At 44.0% G+C, this 16,217-nt stretch overlaps 1 protein-coding gene across 19 annotated transcripts in view; it reads right to left on the reverse strand.

The window, feature by feature from the left end:
• The window catches only part of CELF2 (CUGBP Elav-like family member 2), a 653,507-nt gene that overhangs the window by 5,236 nt on the left and 632,054 nt on the right, over positions 1–16,217 (reverse strand). For all 19 annotated transcript variants that reach the window (XM_029616663.1, XM_029616667.1, XM_029616660.1 and 16 more), the window contains one exon: positions 1,238–1,409. In XM_029616663.1, coding sequence (XP_029472523.1) covers positions 1,282–1,409 — 128 coding nt within the window. In that variant the 3' untranslated portion in view covers positions 1,238–1,281. The remainder of the gene's footprint in view (positions 1–1,237; positions 1,410–16,217) is intronic.

Raw genomic sequence — 16,217 nt, forward strand, 5'->3', positions numbered from 1 at the left:
CATCCCAAGCCCTCCCTCTTCCCACCACCAAAAAGAAAAAGGAAAAGCCAAAATTTGCTTTTGGGAAAGGAAGTAAAACAACCCCAAAATAAGACATTTTCAGAAATGTAACAAGGGAAAGAGGAGGAGGAGGAGAAAAAAGTCACATGACTGAGCTTGTAACGCAGTAATGGAAACCAACAAACAGAAACCAAGCACAAACGGAACGGACATAGAGGAGGAAAAGCGTGGTTTGTAAGTCTAGGGCTCGGCAGGTGAGAGAACACCCATTCCTGATGCAATTAGTAACTAGAGACTACTTCAAAAAAAGAATCTAGCTAGCAGAGAGAAGTGCTCTTTAGATACCCAATAAATTAACAGAAGGCAATAAATAACTTCCATTATTTCTGAGGCAGTAAAAATTTTTGTATAAAAATAGAAATGCTTTTTTTACAAATAAAATTTACAGGCCTGTGGCTTTTTATTTTAAAAGTATTATTAAATTTACCTTTCAAGAAACATCAAGTATTTTCACTCACTTTATTTTATTTGTTTTTTTTTTAAACCCTGTAGCTTTAGAAACAGATCTCCTAAGTGTTTTTTTTTTTACATGAATCCTTTCCAAAAATAATAACAATAATAATAATTCTTAATAATAAATAAAATAGATCAGTGTAGTCTGTCCGATGACACATCTGTGTAAACCGTAAACTGAACCGCAAAGAAGGCCCTTTCTGAAACAAACTGACAACTGCCAAAAGAGGTGTGTTCTGTTGCCGTTGCGTGGTTTTAAGAGAGACCGCTTCTTTTGGCATCAGTTTCAAAGTGGGCTAACACCTAAAGCCCTCATTGCTTTTGCCAGACCAATTAGATTGGGTCCATTAAAAGAGCCTCTCTTTCCCCTTAAGTGCTCCACAACGACACCCAGTGGTTGTGGAGCGAAATTGCACATTTTTAAAAAAAAATTTTTTTTTCTTTTAAAATTTTGTTTAGAATTGTCATGATGCCATTTAATCAAAACCATAAAAAAAAAAAGATAAAATTAAAAATTAGAACAGAACATTGTAGCATAATTTGATAACTGGTAACCAGTGTAAAATGGCAGGAGGAGGAGGAGGGGGATATGGAAGCGTTAATGTAAGTAAAATGTTTTTTCTCTTGGTGACCATTGGCATTGCGTTTGTCCTCAGCACCTGCTCCCTCCCCTTCCGTCCCTCCCCTTCCCACCACGGAGGACCGGCTGGCTCATGGGACTTACCCTAAAAAAGCTAAATTAAGAGCAGTAAGCGCCTGGGGTAAACATCAGTAGGGTTTGCTGTCATTTTTGGAGCGTTTCAGCTGAACCTTCAAGCGCTTCATGCCGATCTGAAAGCCGTTCATCGCCTGGATAGCAGCTTGTGCAGAAACTGGATTGTCATAGCTAACGAAGCCTGGAGAAGCAAGAGAAGGCAAACAGGTTAGGTTTACATGAGTGGGAGCGCAGGACTAGTCTACTGACGGGTGAACAGGGCTTTCAGTTACCGTTTAAGCAGTAAATCCCCGATGACACGGCTTTTCATTTCTATATGGAATTTCACTTAACTGGATGCCTCCCTTCCGCCCTGGGCCAGACTGAAGAGTGAAGGATAAGGGGCTGCAGCCTTGAGGTCAACAATTTATAGCTGACTTCAAACCAAGCAAATTTCAGCCTGTTGGGAGTTTGACAAATTTTGGATTTCACCCAGACTTACTAGGGAAATGGAGAAATTACTTACCTGATAATTTCGTTTTCTTAGTGTTGACAGATGGACTTAGGACCAGTGGGTTATGCTCCCCTGGCAGTAGATGGAAACTGAGCAAGCTGACGCCACAGTATATATATACTCCTGCAGTGACCCCAGCCTGCCAGTATTCTCTTCAAAAGCAATCGTGGACAGACTAGCAAAAAACTTAAAAACAGGCAACCATAATTGTACTCAACGAACAAGAACATAGGTACCCCAATCTAAGGACTGGATGAACACTTACCAGACCCAGAGCCCCATGGGAGGACTATTACACAAGCATTTGGCAGCTGAGGGCGGGAAGCAGAGTCCATCGTCTACATTAAGGAAAACAAAATTATCAGGTTAGTAATTTCTAAAATTCCTAGCGTGTAGACAGATGAACTCAGGACCAGAGTGATGTGCTACTCCCAAACAGGGTGGGAGGCTGCTCGCAGTCAACACCCCATGTGCAAAGGCTGCACATCCAGATGATAAAACCTGGAAAAAGTAGGTAAGGATGACCATGTCACTGCTCGGCAGATATCAACCGGAGACAACAATCTAACCTCCGCCCATGACACTACCTGGGCCTTAGTGGAATGAGCCCTAACCTGAGTAGGCAAAGGCTTTTCTGCATCCCCATACGTGGATATGAGCACCTCCTTAATCCAGCGAGCTATTGTTGCTCGCGAAGCCGGTTCCTTCCATCATGGAGGACGAACAGGTGATCCGTCTTCTGGAAAGGTTCAGAAACCTCCAGATACCGCACAAGTCTCCTGACATCCAAGGAACGCAAGGAGGCAATACTCGTCCGTGTCCCTGACCTCATCCAGGGACAGCAAGGAAATGGACTGAGTCAAATGAAATTCCAAGATCACCTTAGGCAAGAAGGATGGAACAGTACGCATTGCAAGGAACGGCTCCCGGCAAGACAAGTCCTGCAGCTCGGAAATTCGACATGCAGAACATATAGCCACCAGGAACACAGTTTTCAAGGTTAATAACCACAAGGAAAGGCTACGCAGTGGGAGAATGTAGGGCCCACCATAAAATCCAGCCCCAAATTAAGACTCCACAAAGGAACCGGTAATCTCAAGGGAGGCCGAAGATGCTTCACTCCCTTGAAAAAACAGGCCACATCAGGATAAGATGACAAGGAATCACCAATTCACCGGGCCTCTGAAACAGGCAAGAGCAGCAACCTGTACCTTCAAGGTACAGGTTGCTTCTTTCAAGGTACAGGTTGCTTCTTTCCTACCCATCTATATTTTATAATTTTATACATATTTATTAATTGATACAGTTGGCTAAAATGTTAATATTCTTTCTTTAATTTCCTCCCCTTTCAGATCCTAGTTATTTTTCCTTGTTTTTTGTAACTTCCTCACATCCTAAATATTGTTACAATGTTTTTATTTGTTAAGTTTCTTATTATATTTGATGTCGAATTGGGAAATGTTTCTACCATGTTACTCTCTGCAGTTATTCACATTGTTAATTGTAAACCGGGTTGATGTGATTCATATCATGAAACTCGGTATAATAAAAATAATAAATAAAATAAATTAAGGGCCAAACTTTATTCAACCCACCCTGTAAAAAATCCAGAATGATCAGGACCTGAATGAGGAAGAATACCCCGCTCCTCACACAGGCCTCAAATATTCTCCAAACCCGCACATAGGCTAAGGAAGTGGAGCACTTTCAAGTGCGGAGTAAGGTGGCAACCACCGCATAAGAATATCCATGCTTCAATAGGCGAACCCTCTCAAGGGCCAAACCGTAAGACAGAACAGAGTTGGATCCTCGTGAAGAACCAGTCCCTGCTGCAACAGATCTATGTGCAGCTGAAGACAAAGGGGAGGGGGGGTGTGTCTCCACCAGGAGTCTTCGCAGATCTGCATACCATAGACGCCTGGGCCAGTTCGGTGCCACCAGTAGTACCAGCCACCTGTCGCCTTTGATCTTGAGAATTATCCCGCCCAACAAGGGCCACGGAGGAAAGGCATAAAGCAACCTATCTTCTGGTCAGACCTGTACAAGAGCATCTTTACCCAGGAATCACAGATCTCTCCTGCGACTGAAGAATTAAAGAATCTTCACATTGCAAGAAGTCACCAGCAGGTCTAAGAATGGAAGGCCCCAGCGATCCACTATCAGCTGAAACACCTTGGCTCATAACACCCATTCTCCTGCATCCAGATTCTCTCTGTGAGAAAGTCTGCTCTTACATTGTCTTTTTCCTGCAAGAGCCGATATAATCTGTAGATGTCCTTCCGCCCATTCCATAAGTTGACCTATTTCCTGCGACACTTTCTGGCTCTTGGTTCCTCCCTGGCGAGTTATGTAGGCCACCGTCATCGCATTATCCTATATCATGTGGGCCATTTGACCCTACAGCCAGTGGCTGAATTCCAAGCATGCCAACTGGACCGCCTGGGCTTCCAGGCGATTGATGTTCCAGAGGGACTCTTTGGCATTCCAATGTCCTTGGGCTGTCAGCTCCTTACAGTGAACTCCTCAACCCTGGAGACTCACATTTGTCATGAGTACCAACCAGGTTGGGAGGACAAGGAAACAACTTTTCTCCGATGAGCCACCTGCAATCACCACTGGAGGTGAGAGGAGATTTCCACCAGCAAGTGGAGCCGAATCGAATATTCCTGAGACTGCGGGTTACAATGAGACAGCAGTGAGCGCTGAAGAGGACGCATATGTGCCCTCGCCCACGGTACCTCTTCCAGAGTTGCCATCATCAAGCCGAGCACCTGTAGCTAGGACCACACTGTCTGGCATACAGCTTTCATCAACTGACGCACCTGAGACATCAATTTCTGAATCTGAACTTCTGGCAGGAAAACCTTACCCTGCCCCGTGTCGAACCGAACCCCCAGATACTCCGACTGAGATGGCTAAAGACTGCCTTTGGGCAGGTTCACCACCAAACTGAGCTCCTGCAAACAAGGAGATCACCTTGTGTGTCACCAGGCAGCTCTCTTCCTGAGACCTGGCTCAAACCAGCCAGTCGTCCAAACCAGCCAGTCGTCCAGCATCAGGATCCCTTTTCTTCTCAACACCACCCCTACTACCACCATAACCTTGAAAAATATCCTGGGGGTGGTGGCTAGATCAAAAGGCAGCGCTCAAAACTGATAAAGGTGCCCCAGCACCACAAAATGCAGAAAACGATGTTCCAAACAGATGGACAGATCTAGGGAGGTAAAAAATTCCCCCGACTGCACGGTCATTATCACAGAGTGCAAGGTTTCCATGCGAAAATAAGTCACTCTCAAATGATGGTCTACACTTTTGGGATCCAGGATGGGACGAAAGGAACCCTCCTTCTTGGGCACAACAAAATAAATGGAATATCGCCCTATACTTTCTTGAGACATGGGCACAGGAACCACAGCCCTCAGCCTGAGGAGAATTAGAAGCATAGACTCCACTGCCTGCTTCTTCTGCGGGGAGTGGCAAGGAGACACCATGAACATGTCTTGAGGAATGCACGAAATTCCAGCACATATCCTTCTCATACCACCTCCTGGACCCACTGATCCAATGTGATCTCGACCCACCTCTGATAAAAGAGAGAGAGAGGTGTTCCCCTATCTCTCTTTCCTGAAGGTGGGTTGGCAAACCTTCATTGGGAAGCTTGGGAAGATCCACCACCTGAGCCCACTCCTCTCTTGGCCTGTCTAGAACGAAAGGACTGAGACCTACTGAAAGGCCGAGTCCTCTGAAAGGTTAACCCTCTGTAGGGATGAAACTGCTTGGAACCCCAGAGATGACCCTTCATACCAAAGGGGCGCTGCACTTGCTTCTTATCCTTCGGCAACCAAGGAACTGGCGATTCGCCCCACTTACTGGCCAGTTTCTCTAACTCGCTCCCAAACAAGAGTGAGCCTTTAAAGATCAACTTTGGAGACTGTGTCAGTTGACCAACGTCACAATCATAGTTGATGCCTGGCCGCCACTACCGAAGCCACTCCTCTGGCTGAGGTATGGACTGAATTGCAGCCCGCATCCGCTAAAAAGGTGTCAGCAGTTTCCATAACCGCTCTGGAATTCACTTTAGCATCATCAACTTCCTGAGAGAGAAACAGATAAGATCAAGCCACAAGGGTGCAACAGGAAGCTATCTGCAAAGTCATCGCCACTGCTTCAAAGGCTTGCTTAAGGATAGCTTCAATCCTCCTATCATGCACATCTTTCAAGGTCACTCCTCCCTCCATGGGGATAGTGGTCCGCTTAGCAATGGCACGACCAGCGCATCCACTTTGGGAAAACCGCAAACGCTCTCTCACAGCTGGATCCAGGAGGTACAAGCCTTCCAATGTCCTACCCCCTTTGAAATTTGCCTCTGGGTCGTCCCATTCAAGATCAATCAATTTCTGAATGGTGCTCATAACAGGGAAAAAACAAAAGGCTTTATGCAAGGAAACCAAAAGGGATTCTTCTTCGGCTCAGACAAGAAATCCGTACCAGGAACACCCAGCATCTTCAAGGTCTGGGAAACCAGGCTCAGCAGTCCATCTCTATGAAAGAACCGTAACATGATCTGATACAGTTCCAGCCCCGGAGGAATTTCCCCATCTTCAAGGGAATCAAGATCTGCCTATCATCAGTGCCATCTGGGTTCCTGTTGGGGATACCCGCAGTGAACAGAGGCGAGCCCCAGTGCTTAACCATAGGACTGGAAGAGGGAGGGGCCACCAGCTGAGGGTCCGACCTAACGAGATTGGGCGAAGCTGAGGACTGTGCTTGAAGAAAGGTTTGTATTTGTATTTATTTTTATATACCGACATTCGATCTCAATCGAGATATCACACCGGTTTACATTCAGGTAATGTAGGTATTTCTCTATCCCCAGAGGGCTTACAATCTAAGTTTTTGTACCTGAGGCAATGGAGGGTAAAGTGACTTGCCCAAGGTCACAAGCAGTGACAGCAGGACTCGAACCCTGGTCTCCTGGTTCATAGTCCACTGCTCTAACCACTAGGCTATTCCTCCTCCCTACTAGGCTATACCTCCTCCCTCCCTTAGGGTTTGTAAACCCTAAAAAAAACTTCCACCCAAGAAAAAGCAGCCAGATCCAGTCCAAACTCAGAAGGAACTGGAGTGGGACCCACTGAACTGCCATTGCCAGCGGAGGAGCTAGTCAAGGGAGTACGAAGGTCTGGCATACCTCCAGACAGCGCCAAAACCATCATCAGGATGGGAGGATCCAGGCTTAGTGAAATCCTAGGAAGACAACGCTCCCTGAGCATCCAAACAGCGCTGACACCTGTTTAGAAGACAGGTCAGGCTGAGAAGACAAATATGACAAGTAATACAAAGAGAAAGGTACTTAGGCTTCTTGTTCATGGGCGCTATCAGCAGCAGTGAATGTGCGTTCAAACAGCTCGTGCTCAAAAATGTATGCGTACAAAAGTTGGGTGCCTCAAAGGTAAGCGCCACCAAACTATATGCACAACTTGTGCGCAAAGGCTTGATCGTACTGAAAACTTGTGTGTGTAAAAGGCGCACCCAATGCATGTGCAGAGCTGATGCACTGCACACACCGACATCCTGTAGAGGGCAGTAAAGCACGGACAGAAGTGTGCGAAAACGCCACTGCATCCTACCACGTGGCACGCAGTCAAAAAGCTTAACTGCAGGGCCTAGGCCACTGGAGCTGCTCAACCCGCCAGGCTGCCGGTTTCCCTAATCCCGATAGGAGTGGGAAAGATGTTGGAACGGCGCGCCGAGCATGGAGACCAGAGGAAGTCCTAAAAACCCCTCTGTCTCTGTTTCAGAAAGTAAAACTTCTTTCTTTCTTTTTTTTTTAAAGCTTACCTGAGCTCAGTGCTTACTGGCTGAGCAGAGATGGTTTCCAGCTGCAGGGGGAGAGGGCATCTGCCGTCACCGCCACACTCGGCCTCCTGAACCCACTGCCTTTAAGCTGTACAATCAGCTAAATCCACGCCGGGAAACCCACTACCGGACCAAGGCACACATCTGAGACAGCACAGAAATCACCTCAGTATTTCTTAACTGGGGGTGGGACCACTTGGTATCACTGCGGGAGAGTGGGGCTTTTCTCCATTTAATTTAAAATTCTCCTTCCAAAATCTGAAGCAATCCCCATAGGGAGATGCACGTCCACCATCTGCTGGAGACGGAGAATACTGGCAGGCTGGGGTCACTGCAGGGCTTTATATACTGTGATGTCAGCTTGCTCTGTCTCCATTTGCTAGCAGGGGAGCATAACCCACTGGTCCTGAGTCCAGCTGAGTTCACGCTAGGAAAATGTCCATTTCCTCCCCACAGATCTGGATGAAACTGGAAGGAAATCGGGAAAAATCCAAAGTGGGTCAGGCAATCAAAAAAAAATCCACTTTGGAGTTTTCAAGAATCCAAAGCAAATTTTCCAATCTGCTTTGGATGATTTTCCCTCCTCCCCCTGACAAAACATCAGCATTTTTCTAGATTTGTTTAATTGTTCAAGTAAGTTCACACACCTTTACCATGTATCTCAAAACTATTCAAAAATAGGCTTTGTACAAAGCAAATTATAAACCTGTTCTGTTTTTTACATTTTTGGACTAAAAGGTGTACAAATTTTGACTATACCACTTAAGTCTAAAAATTACCTTTCCTGATTTCACTTTGCATGCTCTTCACACTTTAGTACTGTAGTGCATTCATGGATGACCATTACAGCAAATCCCCGATTTACTTCAATTCATACTGGTGGGAGCAGCCGAGAAGGGAGGTGTTCATAAACTTACACTTCCCTGCAAGAGATCAGAACCATTCTGTCCCGCTCAGTATCAAAGATCTGGAACACAAAGGTGTTCTGATCGAGACTCATTGGTTCTGATTCATTTGTTAGGAATTACACAACTGTCGTCTTTTATCAAAGATGATCAATCAAGATGCAAAATATGGGGTAGATGAAAAAAGAAAATGCGTGCACATCCATGTACGCGCAATTTTATAACATGTGCGTGCCAGTGTGTGCATTTTATAAAATCGGGGGTGGCGTGCGCAAGGGGGGTTAGAATTTGGCAAGTTTCGCTCAGCGACGCATTGCGGCCTGCCCCATTTCCCTCCCAGTCTGCTCCAATTAAGGAGCGGACTGGGAGGGAACTTAGCTTCTGCTCCTCTGGAGCAGAAGCAACTTGCGCGCGCCGGCTGACTGTTGGCGCGCGCTTCCCCGGCACAGCGCCAACAGTCAGCCGGCGCGCGCTTCCCCGGCACAGCGCCAAATGGCCACTGTACCGGCAGCTCCAGTCCCGCCCCTCTTCTTCAGCCCGGCTCTTGTGTGCATAACAAGGGTTATGCGTGCGGCCGTGCCTCTTTTAAAATGCACACAGTCCGCACAAGTCCCAGCCACGCGCATAACCTCTTTTTTACCCACGCGAGCCATTTAAAATCGGGCTGTATGCTTTTCCATAAACCTTTAAACAAAGAGAAAATGGTCTGAATTGTCCACATCAAACTCAAACTATTTGTTCTAACTTAGAAAACAATCAAAGGTATGACTCCACCATACCTTGAGAAGCTTCTAATCCCTTATACCCTGACCCATGTGCTGAGATTATTAACTTAATCACATCTAATGGTAAAGTCACCCAAAACTATGAAACTTGTTGGAACTAGGGAAAAATTCTTTGCAGGCTCATCTCCGAAACTATGGAACTCACTACCTTTCCATGTCAGACATGCTCCTATTCTCTTATCTTTCAGGAAATTGGTGAAAATTTGGCTTTTTGAAGCAGCATTCGGTCTTCACCAAAGAAACGCACTTCTAAAACCCCTAGATATAACCATGATCCACCCTGCTGGAATTGTGGATGAATATGAATTGATAAGATTTGCTTTAAGTTCTTTGTATATAGCCACCTTGCATATTGTTCCTGCAACTCTGTATATAAACAATTATATTGCCAATCTTTATATATTCCCCCAATTAACTTAGAACTTAAATCCGATGCTATTAAGAACCTCCTTTAACTCCTAGACCAGCACATCTCAACCAGTGTGTGCCAAACACTGGCAGGTGTATCGCATCTCCCGGTGTCCCACTGCCCCGTTGTACTTTCCTTCTCCCTTTTTCCAGCCCCCGCGGGCCAATTGGAAACCTCCTTTCTTCCTACCCCCACTGCCCAATGGGAAGCCTCCTTCATTCTGCCTGCCCCCGAGCAGGCCAATCGGAAGCCTCCTCCCTTCTACCTGCCAGTGGGAGTAGGAAGAAGGGAGGAAGCCTTTGATTGGCCGGTGAGGCAGGCATCGCATAGCCCGGGGGTGGGGTGGGAGGAATGGCAGTGTCTAACCCCGACGAAGCAAGGCCGCCACAGGAACTCACCCCTGTGGCGGCGAAGAGGAAAATCCGACCCCGAAGAAGCAAGGCCGCCATGGGAGCCCATCCCTGTGGCGGCGAAAAAAGAAGGCCAACCAGAGTAAAGCCGCAGCGGAACTGGAGCCCATCCCTGCAGTGAAGGAAGAAGACTTTTGGTGAGAGCTTGTGTGTCTGTGTGTGAATGAGTGCCTGGATGAGAGCTTGTGTTTGTGGGTGTGAATGGATGCCTAAGTAAGAGCTTGTGTCTGTGGGTGTGAATGGATGCCTGGGTGAGAGCTTGTGTCTGTGGGTGTGAATGGATGCATGGGTGAGAGCTTGTGTCTGTGGGTGTGAATGGGTGTGAATGGATGCCTAAGTGAGAGCTTGTGTCTGTGGGTGTGAATGGATGCATGGGTGAGAGCTTGTGTCTGTGGGTGAGAGCTTGTGTCTGTGGGTGCCAGAGTGAAAGCTTGTGTCTGAGGGTGTGAATGGGTGCCTGGGTGAGAGCTTGTGTCTGTGGGTGAGAGCTTGTGTCTGTGGGTGCCAGAGTGAAAGCTTGTGTCTGTGGGTGTGAATGGATGCATGGGTGAGAGCTTGTGTCTGTGGGTGAGAGCTTGTGTCTGTGGGTGCCAGAGTGAAAGCTTGTGTCTGAGGGTGTGAATGGGTGCCTGGGTGAGAGCTTGTGTTTGTGGGTGTGAATGGATGCATGGGTGACAGCTTATGTCTGTGGGTGTGAATGGGTGAGAGCTTGTGTGTGTGGGTGCCTGGGTGAGAGCTTGTGTGTGTGGGTGTGAATGGGTGCCAGGGTGAGAGCTGGTGTGAATGGGTGTGAGAGCATTTGTGTATGATTGGGAGCTTGTATATAAGAGAGCATTAGTGTGAGAAAGAGAGAGGCTGGACAGGGAGATTATGTGTTTCTGTGTGTGAGAGAGACTGGTCAGGAAGTTGACTGGTGTGAGAGTGACAGAGACTGGTCGTGGGGTCTAATTAGGTGTGTGTGTGTGTGTGTGAGAGTGACTGGTTGTGGGCGATAAGGAAGAGGACTGTGAGGACAGAGCTTCAGCAGCCCTTGCTGCTTCTTGTGAGTGCTAGTGGCCTGGAAGGGAAAGGAGTAGGAGAGCTGCTGGAGAGGGTAAGTAAAGGTGGCTTTTTAAATTTACTTTTCTTGATTGACTGCCATTTTAATTATTGGGTATTATGCGATGTCTGCAGTTTTGAAATATTTTATTGATATTTGGACATGTTTTAATAATTTTATGAGTTTTTAATTGTTGGATGTTATTCTGTTCAGCAGCTGTTTTGTAACATTTATTAGTATAGCTTTACAATTATTTCTGTGTGGGGCTCTATAGCAGCTTTGCTTATTTTGTTTTCCCATAGGAACTGTATTAGTGTTTAGGGTCTAGTTTAATAGTTGTATTTCTTAGATAGGGGGTTACTGTTTGAGTGTGTTCCATAATACAGGTGTAACTTTGTGTGGGTTAGTTTGTGCGCATTATTGCACATCCTGGGTCTATGTTAGGAGCTGTCTTTCTCTTTCCATTTTTCCAGGTTCACACTGCATGCAGAGTGGCTTTTTTGAGTTTCCATTCCAATGTCTGTTTCCATATTTATAATTTGTGGTTCTTCTGTACTTGGTGAAGGTCAGTTCTGGGTGTGTGATGGAGGTGAGGTATTTTACTAGCATGTAGGCATTTGTATCAAGCTTATTTGTTATGTTTTCTCAATAGGACATGCATTAGTGGTAAATTACTCTCTTTTCATAAGGAAGGCTATTGTGCCTGGTAGCAAAGGGAGTTTGTTTTGCTTTTACTGAGACTTAAAGCTGAAAAACATCAAATGTTTTTCAGCTTTAAGTCTCTAACCAAGTTATCTACCCGTTATCCCCATTTGTTGGTTCCAAGTTTTGATATCCCTGTTCAATGTAATGCATCCTTGTGCAAATGGTTATTATTAGAATGTAAACCGAGGTGATTTGTAACTTGTTTACAAGAATATCGGTATATAAAAGTGCCAAATAAATAAATAAATAAATAAATAGTCATCAGAACCAGAATATCTTTTTTGTATGGCGAGTTGTACAGGGTAATGCCCTAGATCTGCTCTGCACTCATTGCTGGGGGTTGAGGGGATTCCTGTGGATGCAGAGTGCATGTTTACATTTAGCCCCGTGATGGTCACATGTTCAGTGTGTCACGCATGTGAGAACCATCTGTCAGGTGTGTCCCGGCCGAAAAAAAGTTGAGACCACTGTCCTAGACTATATGCCACTGTGTAGTCAACTTGATACCAGCACTGTACTCATCTACTCCTGTTAATTATCTCTTCTAATAATTCCTTTTAAGTTCCACTTCCCCTCGGATTACTTCTTAGGATTTTACTCTAATCATGTAAACTGCAATAAAAGTTCTAATTATTATTCTCCAGTCAAGTAGCCATAAAAACACTGATGATTCCTAATATTGTAACATTGTGCTATTTGTAAAATGCCTTGATCTCTCTGGTTGGAAAGGTTTGAAATAAATGATGATGAAAAAGTTTGCGAACCGCCTAGGATGGTCTGTATTTTGGCCCAATTTATACTCGAAACATGATTAGATCCTAATCTAAGCCCTGAAGAGAGAAACATAATCCCCACGGAATAAATAACACAGACAACAAAAAGATTCAATAACTATCCTTGTGTGAACAAGATTGTGAGCCTCTCCCGAGCAGGAAATACGTCAGTCTCTCACATTTTAGCCCATTCTTCCATCCAGAGGGCTTCCTTGCATGAAGAGCTTGTTTCAGTTCTTGTCACAGCATTTCAATTAGGGTTTAGCTTGGGATTTAGACTTGACAAATCCAAAACATGAAATTTCTTCTCCTTCTCTACTAGATTTACTTCAATAGTTAGGGCTGTTGTCTTGCTGCATCACCCACGTTTGGTTCAGCTTTAGCTCACGGGCAGATTGTCTGACATCCTACTCTAGAATTTTCTGATATAAAGCAGAATTCATGGATCTCCATCCAGTTACTGATGCAGCCTCATATCACGATACCTCCCCTCCGCTTGATAGTTAGGATGAGGTTCTTACTTGGAGGGCAGTTTTGGTTTTTGCCAAGGAAAACATTTGTTCTTGTGACCAAAAAGTTCAATTTTTGACTCATCTGTCCAGAGAACATTATTTCAGAAGCTTGAGGGTCATCCAGATGCTCTCTAATGAACCTGAGATGGGCAGCGATGCTCTTTTCAGAAAGCGAAGGCTTTTTCCTAGCTCCTCAATGAATACCATTCCCATTCCATTTTTTTCCTGATGGTTGATGGTGAAGCATGAACCCTCACTCATCAGCCACAGTGAGCGAGGCCTGCAGATCTTTAGATGCTAGTCTGGGATTTTTTTGCAACTGTGCCTTTGGGGTGATCTTGGTAGGATGACTGCTCCTGGGTATTCATCATGGTCTTCAACTTTTTCCATTTATAGACTATCTGACCATGAATGAATAGAGCCCCAAATGTTTAGAAATGATCTTATAACCTTGACCACCAGATGAGCATCAATTACTTTTTTGTAGATCTTCTCAAATTGTTTTTGATCATGGCGTGATGAGTTCCCACTAACGTTTATGGTGAAGACCAAAATGAAAACCTTTTGTACCTTTATATAGGACAGGATAAGAACATAAGAATTTGCCATGCTGGGTCAGACTGAAGGCCCAGCAAGCCCAGCACCCTGGATTCAAAAGTGGCCAATCCAGGTTACAAGTACCTGGCAAATAACAAAAAACTAATTATATCCCATGCTAGTAATGCCAGAAATAGCAGTGGCTATTCCCTGAGTCACTCAGTTGTGCAGGTTTACTTTACAAGGTGGTTTAACTGTTACCCAATTATTTAAGCATCAGATTCTAATTAGCCAATTAGCTAAGGAAACTAGGGGGTTCACTTACTGTTTCACACATACTGATTCTGAATTATTTATTTAAAATATTTCCATGCCGCATTCTCATCATTCTAAGTAATATTGTTCCATGTATATAGAACATATATAAATAATAAAACGAAACATACAAAAATCAGATACAGCAAAACGCACATAAAATTAAAATATTAAAACAGACAAATGCAACATCTCAGCTTGCTGATTAGCCCAAACTTTCTTTACTGCATGAAAAAAATTCCAAATGCTTTCTGCAATAGGTAAGTTTTTAAACAGTTTTTAAATATCTTAAAACAAGGCTTCTTATGAAGGAACTTGTATAACTGATTCAAGAGTAAAGGGCCAGCTACTGTAAATAACCTCTCCCTGGAGTGTGTATGTGAGAAAGAGGAAAATGTGTACACTCTCTCTTCTACCCCCCCCCCCCAACTAATCCATGACAGAGTGGAAATCAAAAGTTCCCAGGTATGGAGAGTGGGGGGATTTTAAATCCTTATTAATTTTAATTATTGGTGATTATTTATTGTGTCTGCAGTTTTGAAATATTTTATTGGTGTTTGTTAAATTTTTACAAAATTTTATATGAGTTTTTAATTAATGGATATTCCTTTTGTCAGCTATTTAGAAATATTTATTCTATGAGTATGGTTTTACTATTATAATGCTTTATATTTCTTGATTTTATTGTTTTATAAGCAATGATAATGTTTCTTTTTTTCCATTGTTGCGTGGCATTCAAAGTCTGGCTTGTTGCAGTTTCAAGTTAAGTTTGCATGTTTCTATTTATATTTTATGGTCTCTTTAGTCTAGGATTGGTGAGGGTTTATCTGTATTCTGCATGAGGTTCTCAACCCAGTCCTCCGGACACACCTAGCCAATCAGGTTTTCAGGATATCCAAATGAATATGCATGAGAGAGATTTACATGCATTGCTTCCACAGTATGTAAAACCCTTGCATGAATATTCATTGTGAATATCCTGAAAACCTGACTGGCTAGCTGTGTTCTGTGAACTGGGCTGATAATCACTGTGCAGTTTTTGTGTAGGGATCTATAGCAGCTTGGCTTGTTCTATTTTCCTAACAGGAGGTATATTAGGGCCTACTATTGCCTTTTCATAGGTATGATTGATACTATTTGAGAGCTGGTAGATAGTGAGGTTTTGATATGGAAGATTTACTATATTGTATTGTATTTCATTTTTTTCAGAGGATTCATTGTCTATTTGTTTTCAGCATCAAATTAAAGCAGCACTATTTTTTTAAATCTTTACAATATTGTAATTCAAAGGCTATATGAAAGTGAATATATGCTATACTGTGCCTGGGTCCCTCGGCCAGCTAGCTGTCAGTGCAACTTAAGAAGAGATAATAATATTTTTGTAACATTTGGAAAAAAAAGAGCAGTGTACCTACATAAGAATATAAAAAATTGCCATACTGGGTCAGACCGAGGTTTCATCAATCCCAGCATCCTGTTTCCAACAGTGGCCAAACCAGGCCACAAGAACCTGGCAGGATCCCATACACTAAGTATATCCCATGCTACTGATGCCAGTAATAGCAGCAGCTAATCCCTATATCAACTTGATTAATAGCAGATAATGGACTTCTCCTCCATGAACTTATCCAAACCTTGTTTAAATCCAGTTACACTAAGTGCACTAACCACATCCTCTGGCACCAAATTCCAAAGCTTAATTGTGCATTGAGTAAAAAATGTTTTTCTCCGATTAGTTTTAAATGTGCTACTTGCTAACTTCATGGAGTGCCCCCGAGACTTTCTATCATTACCTATAATACACGTGTATACACAATTAATGGCGTGCATGCAGATTGTGCTCAGTCATTCTTATGGTGTTTCATGTTGATTCATGAGTACAAATGAGGGGAGGATCAGGTGCCTCTCCCCTCCCCCCCCCCCAGTCCTCAAGTGTCCAATCCCTGTCTGTAAAAAACAGGAAGGAAGTCGGTCTAGCAAAGCCGTGAGGAATATAAAACAAAGAAGCCGAAGTCCTCAGAAGTATTTTATTAAGCTGGCAGTGGAAAGGATTAAAAGGACAGAATCTATGGGCCTCTGCGCCAGATCTTTGAAATACCTAGCAATACCCCTGCACAGCCTACAGTGTAAATCTAGGACCAAGAGCAATGTATACATTCATTTAAAATATTTCTATTCTACCCACAGCAGAACTGTACTGGGCTGATTACAATAAAACATTTATAAAGATATACTGAATACATCACA

Source organism: Rhinatrema bivittatum, chromosome 9 (assembly GCF_901001135.1).
Source record: "Rhinatrema bivittatum chromosome 9, aRhiBiv1.1, whole genome shotgun sequence".
Lineage (NCBI taxonomy): Eukaryota > Metazoa > Chordata > Amphibia > Gymnophiona > Rhinatrematidae > Rhinatrema > Rhinatrema bivittatum.